This window comes from Ostrinia nubilalis, chromosome 25, assembly GCF_963855985.1.
Source record: "Ostrinia nubilalis chromosome 25, ilOstNubi1.1, whole genome shotgun sequence".
Taxonomy (NCBI): Eukaryota; Metazoa; Arthropoda; class Insecta; order Lepidoptera; family Crambidae; genus Ostrinia; species Ostrinia nubilalis.
In genome coordinates, this window is record NC_087112.1 from 6971655 (window position 1) to 6992076 (window position 20422).

The 20422-nt window shown below is 39.9% G+C and overlaps 1 protein-coding gene across 5 annotated transcripts in view; it reads left to right on the plus strand.

Annotated features, from left to right (window-relative positions):
* LOC135084238 (zinc finger protein GLI4) overlaps positions 1 to 20295 on the plus strand; it is a 127404-nt gene extending 107109 nt beyond the window's left edge. For 4 of the 5 annotated variants that reach the window (XM_063978993.1, XM_063978990.1, XM_063978991.1 and 1 more), the window contains exons 5-21: positions 4188 to 4280; positions 6144 to 6347; positions 7263 to 7449; positions 7794 to 7937; positions 9506 to 9668; positions 9939 to 10133; positions 10307 to 10471; positions 11928 to 12045; positions 12429 to 12631; positions 12940 to 13038; positions 13492 to 13657; positions 13963 to 14083; positions 14887 to 15012; positions 15674 to 15764; positions 16182 to 16352; positions 16895 to 17035; positions 17371 to 20295. In XM_063978993.1, coding sequence (XP_063835063.1) covers positions 4188 to 4280; positions 6144 to 6347; positions 7263 to 7449; positions 7794 to 7937; positions 9506 to 9668; positions 9939 to 10133; positions 10307 to 10471; positions 11928 to 12045; positions 12429 to 12631; positions 12940 to 13038; positions 13492 to 13657; positions 13963 to 14083; positions 14887 to 15012; positions 15674 to 15764; positions 16182 to 16352; positions 16895 to 17035; positions 17371 to 19482 — 4499 coding nt within the window. In that variant the 3' untranslated portion in view covers positions 19483 to 20295. The remainder of the gene's footprint in view (positions 1 to 4187; positions 4281 to 6143; positions 6348 to 7262; positions 7450 to 7793; positions 7938 to 9505; positions 9669 to 9938; positions 10134 to 10306; positions 10472 to 11927; positions 12046 to 12428; positions 12632 to 12939; positions 13039 to 13491; positions 13658 to 13962; positions 14084 to 14886; positions 15013 to 15673; positions 15765 to 16181; positions 16353 to 16894; positions 17036 to 17370) is intronic. The other variant, XM_063978994.1, reaches the window with a different exon arrangement.
* The last annotated feature ends 127 nt before the right edge of the window (positions 20296 to 20422 follow it).

Below are 20422 nucleotides of genomic sequence, written 5' to 3' on the forward strand. Positions count from 1 at the left end.
TACTCACCTAATTAAGTGATAACTGAACAATTATTAAGATAACGATTAACGATGCCCCTAATTACGGGATAGCTACCGGGCTGAACCGTTTTGCATGCGTTGTCACTGTAATTAATGCATAATTTGTGTTATTACAGAGGTTCGTTCGTTCGTTTCAGCCAAATGACGTCCACTGCTGGACAAAGGCCTCCTCCAAGGTTTTCCACAATGCACGGTCCTGCCACAGTCCTGCGCTGCTCGCAGCCAGGCTCTTCCGCGACCTTTAACAGATCGTCGGTCCACCTAGTAAGAGGCCTGCCCACGCTACGTTTTCCAGCCCGTGGTCGCCACTCGAGAACTTATTACAGAGGTTATTGGTTGATGATTCTGGTAACTAGGTGGAACGATATTGAAAAGAACCGCCTCTGTGGTCTAGTGGTAAGACCACCTGCTTCAGACGCAGAGGTCCCGGGTTCGATTCCCAGTGGGGGCAGATTTTTCTGTTCGGTTTGGTTGGTGGTAGGGCTTGTTCTAAGTCCGCCTGGCTAGCTACCACCATCTTACCTAAGTCTGTCGCCATAACAACAATGTTAACAGCATTATTGTGTTCCGGCAGTTAGAGGTAAGATAGCCAGTTCCTCCGTAGTTGAGGATTCCGGGTGAAGCTCGCTTCCACCTTCGGCCTGATCGTCACTTATCATCAGGTGAGGTACGGGCCAAGAGCTTCCTCGTTGTGGATAAAAAAAAAAAAAAAAAAAAAAAAAAAAAAAAAGAAAGAAACATTAATCATTAGAAACTAAATGATCCGGCGAACTTTGTACCGCCTATGTTCACCAGAAATAATGTAGATTTCTAATAGAGAAAGATTTTTTCAAATTGCTCCAGCAGTTTTCTGAGCCTATACTTGTATTCTTATATTGTATTCTTGTATTTACAAGATAACAAACAAAATCTTTCCTCTTTATAATATTAGTGAAGATAACTCTGCTAACTTTAGATAAAAAAGCTCAAGCTATTTGTGGGTTATTACTTGTTTTTGATCATTCCTGAAATAAGTAACTACTACAGACCTACAGTCCCAAAAAAAGCCCATAAAAGTCTGATAATAACTTTTTTTCTACCAGCGCTTCAAAACAATGATTGTATAATATCATTCCATTATTGCGTTGCGTAGTTTTATAATGACCCCAATTATTTTGCAATTTTAGAGACAGTCTTTGAAACCTCTTTAATATTTGTAATGAGGTAGTAAAACGTCTGAAGTATTTCTTAATCGATACCTACGTCGTACAGCAAAGACCCTGGTATTAAAGATAAATTGATTCGCCACCTCCTTGAGTTTTTCATTTATCTGTCAATTAAGTGCCCAGTAGTGCCTCAAATCACAGTTCAGGGCAGTTTCTGAGAACACCAACAGCCGAAAATAAACAAACACCCAACGTTTATGAATAAATCATCAAAATATTCGCGAAACAAAAAGCGAAGACAGAGACGCGAACATATCCTCCAACGAGAGCGAAGGAGAGAACATTAACTAGATCCTCCGAGGTATAATTATGCTGTTAAGGTTATAATTTCACGTTGTTAAAAACGATGCGTGCGTCACATTATAACTTTTTGAGAATTTATATCAAAGATTAACACATTTTAATAGTTTATGTTTCCTGAATCATTTTTAATGACGTTTTTAAGAGTATTTACGATCAAGCTCAGAAGCTTGAGTCAATTACCTTATGAGTTTCGAATTGGAATGCGAAATCTATCATAGAATTTATGATAGTAAAAAAAAATTTCGACTAAGGTGACCATGGTTTGCATATTTTTTGAGGACACAGTGGACTAAAAAAGCTTTCAAAAATCACTAAAGCACTAAGTGCGTAATTAATATTATTCCTCCTACATTGTAAACGTACCCTAAGGCCACAGATGAACCACTCAAGCGTGATTTTATCTCACTCTATAACTAAAGGGTGAGTGTTTTATACTTTATTTATAATTTCTTAGAAGCTGTCTCAATCTATGGAGATATACATAGCACCAACTACCTGCCCGATACAACCTTTGATTATAGTATAAAAACCTCGTTAGAAAATGCCGACGGTTTTTTGCAGTATCCCAACCCATGTTCTACTAATCGCTTTATGACATTTGATGGTTTAATGAACTAGTTTTTTTTCTTTTAACGCCGTCTCACTTCGGGTGTTCATCGGAGCAGCTCATTATTGCAGACAGATAAATTTGATAGTGTTTTTGTTTGCACGTTTTATAATGACATTTAACAGTCCAGGCACAAAGGCGGATAACAATTTTATTAAATATTTTATAACGCCTCCGGTGAATTTTAGTCGTAAAATATCTACGCGATTACAAATTCACGTCGTAATGCCTTCATCTCGCCGCACATTCGAATAACAACCAAACACATAATTTACTCGCATCTCATTAGTACACGCCGCTACAAAGTCCCGGCAAAGACGCCGCCCCAACAAAGCCATTGACATTCATATTTTAACTCCAAACGTGACCACGAAACCACTAGACTCCTCGATACTAATTTAACGCCCAATCGGTTCTGATAAAAATTAATACATCAATCCCAAATCGCCCGATATAAGCGTAACGAGCAAAAAGCGACCCAATCGAACGCGCCGACCGCCCGATTATTCAAGTATTCGAAAAAAGAACATAAAGACAGTTTTCGGGTGAGGTTCTTGCGGACGGTTACAGAAATGTCGTTAGGGTGACCATCGCGGTCCGGTGGAATTCGAAGCGGGCCGACTTATTGGGCATAAGTCCGATCGATGATAGGTATTTTTTCGTTTTTTTTTCGTTGCAACATTGGCGACGGTTCTCACAATGGATGAAGACATAAAAATTTCGTTTGGACTGCAGCGCGGCGCGTCAAAACGGACCACATACGATATTTTCCGTAGGAAGCGGTTGGATTTTTCTTGTTTGGGTTGGTTATTCGGCAAATTGGAGATCGCTCACGCCTTTAATATTAGCCTATTATTTCTGGCGGAATGACCGCCTCGGTCGGCGAGGAGCGTGATCAACAAATCAAACCGTTTTGCCTTTTTTCGGTTCGGACCTATAGTGTTTGTTTTCAAGCGTATTATATGTGATTATTTAGGAAATTCGGCCGAAATGACGCCCAGCCGTGGGGAGGCTTGATTAAGATGATTAATAGCCCAAAACTATAAGGTTGGGTGAGGTTTCTGATGGAATTCAATTAGGTTTTATGATTTCATCCCGCGACGGGCGATGCTATTGTATGGAAATAATCTTGTATTTTTTAGTTCTCTTTCAACACCGTTTCATATTGTACGACGTGATTTAAGCAAAATCACATAATCTGTTGCTTGGTTGTTTTGATGACAGCTTGTATTAGACCAAATTTACGACTTCATCAAAATGTTACAGCTTAAAAACGACACATAAATTACGTTAACAAAATGCGGGTGGCAACTAGGCACTCATTTAATCTATCATGCCATCAAGCTAAATCATCGTGGAACTTCGTGAATTCCAGCACCGCAAAAAGGTAAAAATGTAAAATGGCAGACTCAATCCGCACTGCAACATTGTCGCTAGTGGGGTGTCCAACTTTGAAATCTAAGTTTAGTTTCAACAATCCGTTCTCGAGAATAAGCTCGTAAAAGACATCTGTGGCTATTATTAATCTGTGTTGGCGTTAAGTGGACACTTTATTTTCCAGTTGTCCAACTTGGTGACGTCTCAATCTGCAGTTATTGCGCTAGGGTGACCACACGTTAAGATTTATGACGTTATAACGACATTAATACATGCCACGCCTATTATGTTGTGATTGGTGTATAACATGTTTGTTTTTAGGCGTTTGCAAGCCTTTTCTGATTACATGCATTTTTATTAATATAACTTGCAAATATTTTTAATGGTGTTAAAAATATATTTTAAACGTGTAATAACGTAAAGTGTGTGCCTACTTAAAATGCATAGCTTTTTAGTTTATTAAAATTATTCCTCACTTTTAAGTAAACAATTTAAACATTCCTTCATATAGTCTTTTTTGACAAAGATCTGTTTTGGAATGCGTAATGTTATTGTGATGTTATTTTCTGACGTTTCGGTATGTTACAAAAGAATGGCTTACGGAATCGCATTTGCATGATAATGTTGTATGTTTTAAAGTATTTAAAGTGTCTAATGGTTGTCTTTTGTTCTAGGACTAGAGTACTTAAGTGCTGCGAGGAGTTTACACCCGGAGCTTCATGCTGGTAGCACGCTCGCCAGCCAAGACTACCAGCTTAGTTTAGAAGGTAATTATGCATACAGTTTTAACATACAAAGAGGGTTTATTAATAACCATCCCTTTTGTCGCACATTCGAATAAACAAACAAAAACCTGGCTAGATTGAAATTGGGACCCATAATCTAATGAGTATAGAATAGTGACACATTTTTCTTAATTGTGTGCGGTCGTTTAATAACGTAGCTATAATTGTTTAATTTTTCACTTAACAAAGTTATACCAAACGTGGGTTTTGCAGTTGTTTAATGTTACTTATTACTGCAAGCATTATTAGTAATTATTATGTTATAAAAGTAATTACCTACCTAAGATTTTACTAGTAAAACTTACTTTATGCTCCGTAAATTTTGTAATACCTTTTTTGCTGTCTCAATACGTAAGTAATGCTTTAATTTAACACTAGCTTTCCGCCCGCGGCTTCGCCCGCGTGGAATTTTGTCTGTCACAGAAAAACTTTATCGCGCGCGTCCCTGTTTCAAAAACCGGGATAAAAACTATCCTATGTTCTTTCCCGGGACTCAAACTATCTCTATGCCAAATTTCATCAAAATCGGTTGCGAGGTTTAAGCGGGAAAGCGTAACAGACAGACAGACAGACAGACAGACAGACAGACAGACAGAGTTACTTTCGCATTTATAATATTATACTAGCTTTCCGCCCGCGGCTTCGCCCGCGTGGAATTTTGTCTGTCACAGAAAAACTTTATCGCGCGCGTCCCTGTTTCAAAAACCGGGATAAAAACTATCCTATGTTCTTTCCCGGGACTCAAACTATCTCTATGCCAAATTTCATCAAAATCGGTTGCGAGGTTTAAGCGGGAAAGCGTAACAGACAGACAGACAGACAGACAGACAGAGTTACTTTCGCATTTATAATATTAATATAGTTGGGATAGTTGGGATTGAAGTTACTAACTGGATACTTATAGTACCTCCTTCATGCAATAATAAATCTTTATCTCCAGCGAAATTGGACGATAAAAAATCTATTCTATGAAGCTCACCCATGATTTTTTGAGGACTGTCCACAAAAAAATAGAAATTATGTACAATCTAAGCTTAAACTTTAGTGAAGTGTTTGTTAAATAGACTCAGCAAATTAAGTGTTTATTTTATGCTCAATGGCCTGGCCATAGCTGACTAACAGTTTTTAACTGCGTGTGAGTGTGGGACAACATGTGAAGATAAATAAATATAACAATAGGTTTGACAAACTGTATTGTCGACACAAATGAATAAGTTAATTCGTAGACGCTTCGTTTTAGACCTCAGTTATTTACAAAGTACAAATTGTTGTCTACAGTAACATAAGATGACACAGGCGTTTAGTTTGATGTGCTGTCGCCTTTACTACGCGTGTATAATCAGCATCAAAGTTCGTGACACCCAAAGCAGAGAATAAGTTCGCCACGTGTCTTTGTTACAATTGAAATAAGGATGATGTCAACTTTTTGCTCACTTTGGGTGTTACAAACTATTGAACTGAATGTACCTAAAACCTATTTCTATCTTTTTTTGGAACCTTTTTTTCTGCACCGCTATGTCCTTGATAGTCTTGGTTATCAAAACCTAACTACTCGTAATATAGATTTCTTAAGCTGCATATCTATACTAATCTATACTATATTATAAAGAGGAAAAATTTGTACCTATTTTTGTATGTTTGTATGTTTGTAATGAATAGCCTCAAAAACCACTGAACGGATTTTGATGAAACTTTACAGTATTATTGTTCATAATCCAGAATAACATATAGGCTATAATTTATGACGATCTGTGACAAACGAATTTTCACGCATGCGAAGCCGCGGGCGGAAAGCTAGTTGGTAATATTTTAGTCCGCTAATAAACCTTTTTGTATCATTTCCAGGATCTAGAATAGCCTCCCCAACCCGTCTTAGGCTGTCTGGGGGTGCTATTGGTGCGTCAGCCAACCGCAAGAGGGCGGTGTCTTGGAGCCCATATTCTGCTGAGTCGTTAGACCTGGCTGCTGTCATCAGGGCCTCTCCCGCCAGTCTGGCGGTGAGAGCGCCATCTGCTGCATCCACTGGCAGCTATGGACATCTTAGTGCAGGTAACTTGAATGGAACTCTACATCATTGTAAGGGCTGCATGCATACCTAAACTATTGTTGCTATTAGGGCATCAGCCAACCGCAATAGAGCGGTGTCTTGTAGTCCACTGGCAGCTATGGACATCTTAGAGTAGGTAACTTGGTTGTAAATCTACTTCTGGTAGACCATTGTGAGCGCTGCATGCATTGAACTATTGGTGATATTGGTGCATCAGCCAACCGCAAGAGGGCGGTGTCTTGGAGTCCATATTCTGCTGAGTCGTTATACCTGGCTGCTGTTATCAGGGCCTCTCCCGCCAGTCTGGCGGTGAGAGCACCATCTGCCGCGTCCACTGGGAGTTATGGACATCTTAGTGCAGGTGATTAAGAACTCCTTATGGCAATAAGAACTTCTTTGGTACCTCTGGTAGATATATACCATCCTAGCTCATCTTCTGCTACTGGTGATACTTTATGAAATTGTAGCCGAAACCGATAGTGAAAAAATTTTGAAAATACAAGATCTAAAAGATGACGAATAATGACAAGTAGAAAACTGTCCACTCAGGATTTAAAGGTCTCAATTCCACCTTTAAATCTACTGTTTATCGAAGATTTAGGGAAAGATTCACACCGTGGTGAGCGTCATCATAGGCTGCTGCTGGACTTATAACGCTCTCCCTTTGATAACCAGGCTTATCATCTATCAGCTTATCTCTTCTTTTCTTCTTCTCCATCAAACTTTGCAAGACGACGTGGTGGACGGTACATACCCTACTTTTCTAGTGCCTAAGGTGGGAATCAAAACAACGACCTTTCGCTTGCCGGGCGACTGTAAAAAAAAGTATTTAGTAGCAATTTTTGTGTTATAAAACTGAACTACAGGACGCTTAGTACTTGAAAACCTCATCTATAAAACAACCTTCTCCCTTCCAGGTGCGATATCGCCCGCGCTATCTCTCTCCCACGCGTCGCTCGCGCAGCAACTCCTCGCGCGAGGGGGTGTGGTGGGGGGCAGCGGGGTGCTAGCGGGAGGGGTGTTGATGGACCCCGCGCATCAGCAAGCGGCAGCGGCGGCGGCGCACCATGCGGCGCACGCGCATCTGGTCGCTGGAATTCATAGGTGCGTATGAAGTGGTGGAACTTTGGTGGAGTCAAGAATTGAAAGCGTATGAAGATTTTAAATAATATAATTGCACGAAAGATAGGCAAAAATCAGTAGAACCTATGTATAAGTTAAGATTTTTTGGCACCTAACTCAAAGCTTGAAGATAAGTCGCCTCCTATCAAATCAACCATTTGTTAAACATGGGTGGCAGATACAGGTGACACATACTGGTTATAATGAGTTAAAAAAAAATAGTACCTAGATATCTGTTTGGCCTGTGAATGGCGAACAAATTCAATTTATTCCATTATACATCACTTTACATTATTATATTCATCACTTCATCTACTTCTCACCAGATCTCACATCTCATCGCCGACGCAGCTGCTCATAGGCGCGCCGGTTGACGTCAGACCCGGCCTGGGGTTAGACGGCACCCCTCCACAACATATGCAGCAACCACCCCAGCAGCCTGAGGTCACCAGCATCATGGAAGCTGACAGGTACAACAATAGGACTAATCTCACATCCATTTCTCCACCCCCAACACTGTAAAGTACCTCCTGTATAGCCAGGATCTTCTTCTTCTTCCTCGGTCTCTCACCGATGAGGATCGCGACCACATTATAGTGTTGATTGTTCCATCGTCATCATAACCACATCTGAACATCTTGTCAGCCAGGATCTATCTACCTTCAATGTACCAGGAGGATAGCTTACATACTTGGAACTCTGAAACCTTGGGAGCTGGTAGGTCTAGTGCAAAAGATCCATTACAGTAACCTGCTAGATACCAGCAAAGGTTGAGTAGGAGGAGAGGAGGAGAATAATTTACTGACTTGGAACCCTGAAACCTTAGGAGCTGGTAAGTAGAGTGCAGATGATCCATATTATAGTAAGGTGTAATGTTCACACTGTTCAGGCCTCCAACTCGGTGGTCAGATGGCCTGGTGAATTTATTTATTTAGGAAAACCAGGGTTTTACAGGATGTCTTTAGGAAGGCTAGCCTATGATATCTAATCGGGTATTTAAATGTTATAACTTGCTAGGTAACATAGCTGTAGATAATAGTGCAGAATTATTACAGAAATATCAGAATTTGTACCTTCTCGTATACACAACTAAAAAAAATGTACTAAAATATTGCGAAACTACGAGTTAAATATTACGCTGATGTAGGTACTGACACAGACATCAATTGAGTCATGAATGACCGCAATCAATCATAGTTGACGTCGCACGCTGATGCGATGCGCCTGCTAATGACATTCTGTAGACAAGATTGCGGGTCAGGGTACCCCAAACAAAGAGTCGAACTACTGGGGTGACAAATTGCATTGACCGTTGCAGAGCAGGACAAAAAAAGTACTTTTGCACAAATAATCTGTTGAACATTATCAAGAAATTGTCGTAAATATAGGTCTAGCTTAACGGAGTCAGTGCCTGAGGGATGGAAGCGGCACGGGAGTGTTTTGTGATGTTTTAAACGTCAGTGAGACTTCAGACGTGATTCATATTTATACATACGAGTATATGCTCTGTCACGTCATAATTATGTGAATGTCACTCCTCCCGTGCACACTCCTATATCTCAGGCACTAATTCAATTATACACTAGACTTATTATTAATTATATTTCCTTTTCTATAAGCGTACGGGATATTAGAATGAACCTAATTATAAGATAAACCTTTGTAGAACTGTAGCTAATAAATCAAGTAGGTATATGTATTACACTGACTCTACAAACAAGATGTAAGATACAATTGGCCTTCATTACATTGTATTGCACTAGACTGGACAATTAAATTGAATTGTACCCTACTAAGTAGTGTGTTTGATTTGTCACTTCAACATCAGTCAATGTCCAAACACTGTTCTAACAAGGTCTGTTATAATCCCCGGTTATTCTCCTGCCAGACAGAAGCCAGTATAATCAGACATACTTTTTAAGCTTAAGGTGTTTTTGTCAGTATCTACCTTGCTGCTTCATACCATAGAATGCACCACACTGCGCTTGCCGAAAGGAGGCCTTCACTTACAAAGCTAATAACCACCTTTATTTTACAGTGCATCAACGATAACACAACGAAAGTCACCCCAGAGCCTGATGTCTCATCGAGACAACATGCACAGCAACAAGCCGTTGTCAGCGGCTGCCGAGAGCACTGTCCACGACGGTCTGGACTCCAAGGATGAGCCTGGAGACTTTATTGAGACCAACTGTCATTGGGTAAGTCCTACTACAAACTTATTTACAACAGATTTTGAATGTTTTACGTTAAAAGTTTCATAATCTTGTTAATTCTGTAATAAATTCTTCTGGATGGTCATAATATTATTTACTTCCAATTTTGGATCTATAGTTAATTTCCATCCTCCTCAATCAATAGGATGGAAACTGGTAGTTTTAATATCCTATACCCATTTCTTTCTTGTAATCCTTTTCTGGTTTAAGTACCATAGTGTTATTGATCTCTCATAATGACTGTATTCCTTTCAGGTGGACTGCAAACTTGAGTTCCCGACTCAAGATGATTTAGTAAAACACATTAACACGGACCACATCCACGCCAGCAAGAAGGCCTTTGTATGCCGATGGGTAGGCTGTTCCAGAGATGAGAAACCCTTCAAGGCTCAATACATGCTGGTGGTGCATATGAGGCGGCACACGGGGGAGAAACCTCATAAGTGTACTGTGAGTATAATATCAGTAACTTTAATGTTAAGAAATTCTATTTTACTTTCAACACCTTCTACTTACTGTTCATGAATAGTCATCATTACTCATCATCGTAATTAAAAACCACTTGGATATTTTATGTAGTTCCATTGCTGATCATTTTGAAATATTTTTTTTATCTTTTTCAGTTCGAGGGTTGTTGCAAAGCCTACTCTCGACTGGAGAACCTAAAGACCCATCTCCGAAGTCACACGGGCGAGAAACCTTACACCTGCGAATACCCTGGATGCGCCAAAGCCTTCTCCAACGCAAGTGATCGAGCTAAGCACCAGAATCGGACGCATAGTAATGAGGTAAGCCAATGAATACCTACTATCAAATACCTGTATTTCCTTAATACGTCTTGTATTATGTGACTTTAGAACTTTTTGTAATGTCAACTTTGCCCTGGTGTTTTTTGGATAATAAAATACGTTTTTTCTAGTAGAAATAGCATGCAAGAGCTAGAGAACTATCATTGATGGCATTTATATTTTTAGGGGTAGTATTTAAACGAGCGACTGTAAATTTATGTTGTAAGTGTCAAAAATAATTAATGTGGGCTAAAGAATTACTAAGTGAGCGACTGAGTGCGAGTGACGAAAAATCAAAAGAACAGCAACTTACAAAAAAAAAATTGAGTTCCTTAAAATACAAAATGAGAAGCTTCATAATATTTGAGCGACCTAATATTTGATTGAGTGTCAACGTTAGGTCCTGCATTTTTTTCAATATTTGGCAAATGCTTTTTTTATACTGAGCGGTATTTTTAACTTTAATGAAGTGTTTCGAATGCAAAAACTACTTTGAAAAATACTATTATGAGCAGCGTATTATGAGCCCACATTTAAATAAAAAATGATCTTATGAAATAAATATTTGACGGAACACTATTCTGGTAGCGAAAAAATAAATCATTAAAATTTAAGGGTAGGTAATCAAATGAAACAATGTATTACGAAAAATTAAATAAATTTGTATTTTCTTAAATCGAAAAAACAAAACAAAATAAAATAAGTCGCTTCTGTCAACCCAAAAAAAAGTAATCTTATTAATAAGGTTCATTGATTGGTACCTATGAGGATTGAGGAGCTCTACCTACTCATCGTCACTGTATGATAAGTGCTGGCTTGGACTTAGCGGGCCGGCCTCGTTTTCTTTTTTGTCCAATAGGTATCAGTTTTGCTTCCAGTGGCGGTGTTGTTAGTTTGAGCCGAATTGCTAGACCCAAAACGTGTTTGCATACATATTTTGTTAAAAATTCGGGACAGTCGCCCCGCCCCCATTCGAATTCGCGCGCTGTAACAATCTGTAGTTTTCATTAATAAAGCGTATCAAAATAAAAAACATGAGACCTCAAATATAATATCAGTAACCAATAATCATTAATAAAGCAGCTCACAAAACTTTGCTTAGAATTAACTTTTTTGTAGTTCGTTCAGTAAAACCTCAATTAGAAAAATCTAATGTATCTTCATATTAAAGTTGCCCTCTCTGTATTTCTAGTCGCTCACTTAGTAATTTAGTCGCCCGGATAGTATTTTTATGTCTGAAATGTAATAATCAAAACCCACATTTTGTAAGTTCGTTCTGGATTTTATTATTGATCAATATTCGTCGTTAGTTTGGTTAATTTTTCGCTTACTCAAATTCATACCGCTCAAGGTATTAAAACAGTATGCCATCATCAGTCGCAAAGTTTTTTTTTAGTCGCTCGTTTTATAATTCCCCTATTTTTAGCTTACATAGATGATGCCATCTCTTTTACAGAAACCATACGTGTGCAAAGCGCCCGGTTGTACCAAGAGGTACACTGACCCTTCATCTCTTCGGAAACACGTGAAAACCGTCCATGGTGCTGAGTTCTATGCCAGTAAGAAGCACAAAGGTGAGGTTTTCTTCAGTTTTGTGTTTGTCATAGATTTTGTATAGAAATACCAGCGTCAAGTAAAGGACGAAGCACACTTATCAACTCGGAAACGGATCGTAACCGTATCAACTCGAAGCGGTCAGTATTCTTTGTATGAAACTTCGTACTGCAACGCTCACTTATCCGCACCGTAACTTAAACGCCTCGCCTCGGTTGAAAACGCGATACGGTTTTGATATCTTTCCATCTTTCAGGGTCGATAAGTGTGCTATGAACTTTATACTGGGACGTTAAAAATGCTATAATATAAAAGCCTATTTTCATAAAATGCCCTTTACGAAATTTCTGAATAGAGACCGATGTTCTATCAAAGAAGACAGCTAACCAACTCCTATCCTCAGGCTGCAGCCGCGGAGACGACTCCGCAGAATCAGGGGGCGGCGGGGCTGGCTCCTCCCCGCGGTCGGAAGAGGGGGGCATGCCCCCCGGCGCGAGGGGGCACACGTCCTCCGCGTCGGTCAAGAGCGAGAGCCCTGCTTCACCGCTGCCTCTGGCGTTGCACACTCCTGCGCATCAGGTATGCTGGAACAACATGAGGCTTTATGTAAGACCAATATGTTTTGAATTACAATGTTTTTTGCTGCTTTTTTTCTTCGGATTTAATGATATTTTTAACCGTTCTTTTTTAATGAATTTCTGAGATAATAACTTTCAATATTAGTATTTTAGAGCCACATAACTTCAAACGAATCTTCACTGGGATCTGAGTAATTTCCAAAGATGTTTTGTATTGTTGATGAAGATGGTAGTTTTGCTGTTCTACTCCATATTTATTAATAGAAGACCTTTAATAATGTTGCTTTAAATGATAAGTGTAGAGTTTATTTAATAATTATGGTTTTGTCGTTTCAGCTTTCAGCTCAATGTGGTGGAGAATTGGACTTTGGCGGTTCTGGTCTTGGTGGATTTAGTGATGAAAATGGCGCCCCTTACTTCAGATTAGATGGAGAGGTTTGTACCTTTGAGCTTTAACCTAATAATACTCAAGTAATTCTTGATCTTTTTTTCATCAGATAAGGTCTTGTGATGTTGATAGGTTTCCTGATGGTACCCATACGCGATCGTTATAGTCCATGCACATAAATAAGTCTTACTTATTTAGATTTTTTCTGGATTTTCTAATATGTGACCTAACAAAGATCCACCAGTCTTATTTTAATGTTATGTAGGTACATACTTACGTCGTTTTATTATCCTTTCATTTGAGACATTTAGGACCTTATTACAAAAAATATTAAACACGCGTTGAACATTGATTTAAATGAAATATCATATTTCCGTACTAAATAACAATTAAACAAGTGTTTAACTTTTTGTAATGAGCACCTTAATGGCTAACTAATTTAGTTCCAAATGTTTCTTTTTGCTTATTTTCTAACTTTATCCCATAAACATTTTCTCCAGGTGGAACAAGAAGTAGTGGGTGAAGTGGGCCAGCTACCTCTGATGTTGCGAGCGATGGTGGCGATAGGGGAGCCGCGGGCGCACCACCACACCCCCCGGTTTGGGACCAACAAGATGGGGGTGGGGAGGCTGATGCCGCTTGCGCATGTCGGCGATATTGGTGGGGGTAAGTTACACACACTTGTACAAAACTTTATCATAAAGCGAGGGGGATGTGCCCGGTGTTTTTTCACGAGATCGAACCAAAAGAAGAGATCCGAAATAAAGTCGCCGTATGTTGTACACAATCAATGTTGAGAGAAATGTTTAGAGTATTTCTTAAGACAATACCCATACAATATTTTATGTCATAATAATATGCCGGCACTCGTGTTGAGTTTCAGATCTTAAATACATAGATACCGAATAATATACATTTGTACCTACACTCTATCAATTTTGCTATCACTAAACTGACAATTTGTTTCTCAGGTGGAGTGCCAGGCCGGACGGAATTAGGCAACACTAACGTAGCGGTGGAACTTAAAACTGGGCTCCCGAATACAAGGAGAGACTCGGGAATTTCTTCGGGGAGCAGCCTTTATAGTGCCAGGTTAGAATATTGACTAATATAAGTGAAGTAGCAAATCGAACGCACAGCATTGAATAGAGCTCTGTGATTGGTTCGTTTGTCACCCCCTGCGTCCACGCACAGTGCACACTGTGAGGCCTTATAGTAATGTTTGTGAATACGGGCGTTAGTCTATTGCAGCTGGAAATGGTACACTCAACTAATAAATAAAAAAATGCTGATGACAGAGCTAGCTAGTGCTTAGTAATAAAGAGTCTTCAGGCTCATAAAGCTTTAAACTCGTACATCTACAAGACTGGACTACCGAAACTAGACACCTTTGCATCCTTTTTTCAAGTGCCCTTACGACTCTGAGACACCATGACGATAGTATACAGTTACCTCTTAGCATCATCAGGTCCATTGGTCTCCACTGGAGCGTGACCCTCTCTAATTTACCAGAAGCAAATTTTAGTATTATGAACAGTATATTATGCTAAAACCTAATTAAAAGAGGATCCATCCTACTTTAATATTATAAATGCGAAAGTTTGTGTGGATGTCTGGATGTCAGGATGTCTGGATGTCAGGATGTCAGGATGTCAGGATGTCAGGATGTCAGGATGTCAGGATGTCTGGATGTCTGTTACTCTTTCACGCAAAAACTACTGAACAGATTTTGTTGAAACTTTACAGTATTATTGTTTACAACCCAGATTAACATATAGGCTATAATTTATGACGATTTGTGACAAACTTAATTCAACCCGGGTCAAGCCGCGGGCAAAAGCTAGTAATATCATAATCCATCTAACTATTTATAAATTCAACTTGTGACACTGCAGGTCGTCTGACATCTCCCGCAAGAGCAGCCAAGCGTCAGTAGTGTCGGGTGCGGTGGCAGCGCCGCAGCGCGTCGTGGCGCAACACAACGCGGTCTACGACCAGCTCTCGCCTGACAGCAGTCGAAGGTGAGATAATAATAATAAATACTCTTTATTGCACACCAGATAAAAAAAAACAGAAAGAAAAGGAACACATAAGGTACAATTAGGCGGTCTTATCGCTATGAAGCGATCTCTTCCAGACAACCTATGGAGAGGACAGTTACTTGAAACAAATATGTCGAAGGTGAGATCTTCTTTTCTTCAGTAGAAGAGAAGAGAAGTAGTAACTTATGAATATTCGTTAGTTCACCCAAATGCTGTCCACTACCGGACAAAGACCACCTCGATGGATTTCTAGAACGACTTCTGAACATATGTATTTTAACGGATTCGGATAGAATGCAGTGTAGAAACACCATAAGCACTGAATCCTAACAAAATCTGAGAATATCGGACCGTCTATCTGAAGGTCTCAAGTCACCAATCCCCCAAGAAGGAAGTGATTCATTCCAATACCTTTCTTCCCTGGGTTTTCTTGAAGAGACCGCTTCGCAAGCGAACCGTAGGACTCATAAGATAGTGGACGTCCTATGGGTGCAATTACAGAAATTCTGGTCAAAATTCTAATTGGCGAATGCATTCAAGATCTACTTGGGGCTGCATAAAGAAAACTTTTAAGAAATTTCCATGTCTGATGTTGCGAATACTTCGTAAACTAAATCCTCCAATGTGTGGTTTATTTCAGATCTAGTCAAGTGTCGTGCGTGGGGTATGCGCCGGCGCCGTCGTCCGCGCTCGCTGCCGTCCAGGCCGTCAGGACCTCTCAAGGGAACCAGGTAATTTGACATTTAATACTTTATTCGAAATCAAAGTATGATTTCCCGCGTAATGATAGCTCTGAAGAAACAGTTTTTCCTACACTTGCTCACATAAGATGCAGCCTACGGAATTCTAGCCTATGAGCTATTTTGATATGATGTTTTTCATCCTCTGCATCTCCATCTGCTTGTAATCTTTTGAGGGTACGTCATTGTGGATGACTTGCAATATCATCGCTCTCCAGGCTGTTATAGACTGTGATGGTAGGTGTCTCCACCATTATTTCAGTGAACATTTTTTACATAGAGTGCTTTATATTATGTATTCCTTATAACGTAAAAAGTCTACTATGAAAGAGTACATCGTTTCTTTTCTTGTCCTGTTGCTAGTAGTAGCTTATCATCGTCGTTAATCAAAGTTCGTTTTTGCCACAGGCTGTCTTGCTCCGCGGCGTGACCTGCTCCGAAGTGAGGGCCGAGGAGTTGGCTCTAGAATTGGATCCCAACGTGCAGGTGAAGGAAGAAGCCCGGAGGCTCTCGGAGCAGTCCAACCTTAGCGACCCGGCGCAGGCCTACCAGCCCTACCCGTGTGGAGCTGATGATGTGGTGAGTTACGGTCACATTATTTTTAAAGGTCTTTATCACAGTTGAAACTCTGTTTCACTGTTTTTTGGGACACCCTGTATATCTTAATACCATAGTCCATACGGAATAGCTTGGCTAAATGTGAGTGAGTACTTTGATTTGGATCACTCCAAGGAAACTTGGACTCGGATCACTGAAACGTTGGATCCAGTGACTAATGCCCGTTTTCATAATCAATCCCTAATTTTTAGTGACCCATATGAAAACATAATTCCTGTTATGTGTTACCATAGGGATCACTTAAAAATTAGGGATTGATGGTGAAAACGGGTATTAATCATCTTTCGGTAGCTGGGTGTTTTTGGCAGTCAAGCCTTAGATTTTGGCTATTTAGCAGCATTTGCAACAAGAATGGGAATTGTCTTCTTCCTGAATCGATACAATAAGTTTGGAGGTCCAGTAGTTTCGGAGCCTAATCAATCTTTCCTCCCTAAAATATTAGTGTAGATAACACTTATGTAGGTACATATGCACATGTATTAACTATTGTAATCATTTTCCAGGGCGACGCCGCGTTCCCGTTCAAAACTGAAGACGACCACGACACCGTCACGTACAAGGAGTCCCGGTCCAACTCCACCGCCACCGTGGTCATCACCACCGCCCAGGTCCACCATCCCAACCAAGAAGTTAACTTGGAACAGGTAAGGATCATCACCAATGCTGGTCTAGGATTGGTGGATTGGTGGTCACTTCTCTAGCCAGGACTTAAAGATTGTTCGTAGATGTCAGTAGATTTTGGTAGTCAGTGTTCTGTGAATAATTACATAATCTCAAAAATCGGAGAGTTTAATTCCTTGTGACTAACAGTTGACAGCTCGGAAGATTAGAAATTATAGTTTACCTATTCTTATCTCTTAATTACTACACTAGGTAGATTTATAGCACGTACTTCCAAAATTCTATCCATTTATTTGGTTTATGCTGAGTTCGTGTCATAGACTTATTGCATAATTTTACCATAACAAATTCTTTACAGGTTGCAGAAGGTGAAATGGTGGAGAACAAGCTGGTGATCCCAGACGAAATGATGCAATATCTTAACCAATCAATATTGGCAACCGAATCGGCGGCACCAGCTCAGACCGACTCCACCAAAGCGCCTGAAGAAACCAGTCAGGATAGCGATGCCACCAAAGACAATGACGCCCAAAACGCGAACAACACCAGTGACAAAATCAGTGACGTAGCGACCAGTGACGATTCTCTACTCAAAAACCTAGGTGCCATAGGAAGTGATCTCAATATCAGTGATATCCCAGTTGATTTAAGGTCTTTAGACGTTAGCATGTCGGGCAACAGCGGCTCTCTTCTAGCTACTAAGTCTCCGGACGACAAGAACCCCCTTCAAGAGCAAATCATACCTGAAGTACCAAACGAGAAGTGTGAACAGGAATACACCAAACCGGTGACCAGTAACATCAACACGAATAATCCGTTGCAGTCACTGCAGACGATGGCGGCGAATCAGACGGAGCAGTCGAACCGTATGAGGATGAACGCTCTACCTCAAAAACAGACTTCAATAAGTCCAAAGACTATGGTGACCACCCCTCAAAATGTGCTGAGTCCACAGAACATAGCTCATAGCATGTTGAGTCCGCAAAGCCTGCCGCATAGTGCTATGAGTCCTCAAAGTGTTATGAGTCCTCATCATATTCCTCATAACGTCATGAGCCCACCGAGCGTGTATAACGTCATGAGTCCTCAAAGCGTCATGAGTGTCATGTCTCCTCAACACAATGCTATGAGCCCCCAAAGTATGCAGAGCATGATGAGCCCTCAAATGTCTAACCAAATGATGATGAGTCCACGCCACAATAACATGGGCAGCCCCATGTCCCAGAATATGGGAGGACAAATGGTCAACATGGCAAGTCCGATGGCGCAAAACATAGCGAGTCCCATGAGTCATGGCATGCCGAGTCCGATGCATCCAGGACTGCAGAGCCCCATGTCACAAGGAGTACCCAGTCCCATGGTACAAAACATGTCGAATATGACGATGAATTCGCCGGGGCAAAACCAGAATCAAAACGTAATGATGAACATGAACCAACAGCAGCAAATGCAGCAGATACCAGGAAACTACATGAATAATCGTCAAAATTGCAACCCCAAGATGCCCAATAGAACTAATGTCCCCAATCAGTATCAGAACCACAACTACAATCAAGCCCCGCCATACCCGATGCAGAATCAACAGAATATGAACAGGAGTCAGAATATGCAACAGTATCCGATGATGCAGCAGTACAATCAAAACCAAATGATGCATCAGATGCCACCGAATCAGCCAAATATGGTTTACAATAACCAAATGATGAACTATCAGCAACCTATGAACTATCCAAACCAAAGCAACCAGATGCATCCCATGCAAATGTCGAGGTCCTCGATGATGAGTGTGGACAACAGCGGGAACATGAGTCGAGGGGCGATGAACAGTTACTGTGAACCGCAGAATCCTCAGTACAACCAAAACATGCACTACCCACAACCGCCTCCTTACAATTCTGTTGTAAACGCTGCAAATGTCATGGGTCCTCCGCCTCCTAAAAATAATCACCAATACAACCAAGCGATGATGAACAACAACCAATATTATAATCACCAGCGGCCGTATAACCAGTGGGACTATCCTGGTAATCAGTTCAACAAGCATAACGTGCAAAAATCGGTTCAGAACTCTGTGAACATGTCAACTGGAAGTCAAAAGCCTAACGGGGTCAGAGCATCGATGAATTGCAACCAGATGATCAAGAATATGGGGGAGCAGCAGCAGACTGATTGTAGTATGAACAGTTTGAGGAGCCAAAACAATCAGCCCAGCGATGTCCAGGTCTGGGACATCTCCCAATCGCAGATTGAAGCTAATAACGGTAGGAAAAAGAACCAAAATGGCATGAGACAAGAAACCTACCAACGGACTTTGGAGTACGTGGAAAGTTGTGAGAACTGGAAGAGCTCAGAAATGGTTTCCAGCAGCACCCACCCTTTACAAGGTGGCGACAACATGGTTGTGAACGATCTCCAGACATCGTTGTCTTCGTTTTATGAAGAAAACCAATACCTCCAAATGATTCAATAGATTGTAGTTTTGGTAACTTTTCGGCAACTGATGGTGCAAATAGAAATAATGGTTGTATAAATCTCTCGTGGAGACTGACTAATTTTAAAATTATTCTAAATTTATATCGAATTAAAAGTACATTAGCTCTAAAAGTTATTTTTAAAAGACATACACGCAACCTTTTTTGAATATTGTAAATATTGTTCAAACGTCTTCCACTGTTGGTTTAAGTACAATATTTTATCATTTACTTACGCATTTATATTACTATAGGTAAGATTTAGTATGTGCCTTCAATGTACATTTGTACATAATATTTTAAGATTTAAACTATTGTCAACGAATGAATTTCTCAATGTGCCTGTAACCAGATTTTTAATATTGACTTGAAAACTTGTTAGTACTACACTGTAGAAATATTTTTATCTACGACATTATTATGCTAAGTGCGCCTTCGAGATTATTAGGTAGATAAACAAAATTGTACAAATAGACATTTTCTAGAATTTTTACAGTGTTGTTAAAGTTTTTAGTTATAATGATTGACTTATGAATATTATTATATCGAATAGTGTGTATACTTAAAGCAATATCATAGTTTCAAAACTTCTGAAGACAGAATCTCCTAGCTTAAATTTTATATTGAGATTACTAGTTTATAAGTAATTGTTAATTATTTTTTATTTAATTACGATAAATGTCGACGCACAAATAATTGTAATAGAACAAGGAATTTGTATTTTGTAATAAATTATTGTTTTTACTGTTTGTAAAAGAATGATTGTAGACATCTGTGACAATATTTTAATGAAATTATCAAATAAAACTCACCTATCATGAATTAAAGGTATTTTATATTATTTCCCCTTTTCAAATAACAAATAAATATTGTGCAAAATGTAGCAATGAAAGGACCGGACGGAAGTCACGTGGTCAGACCGTGCGCCATGACCAGTGG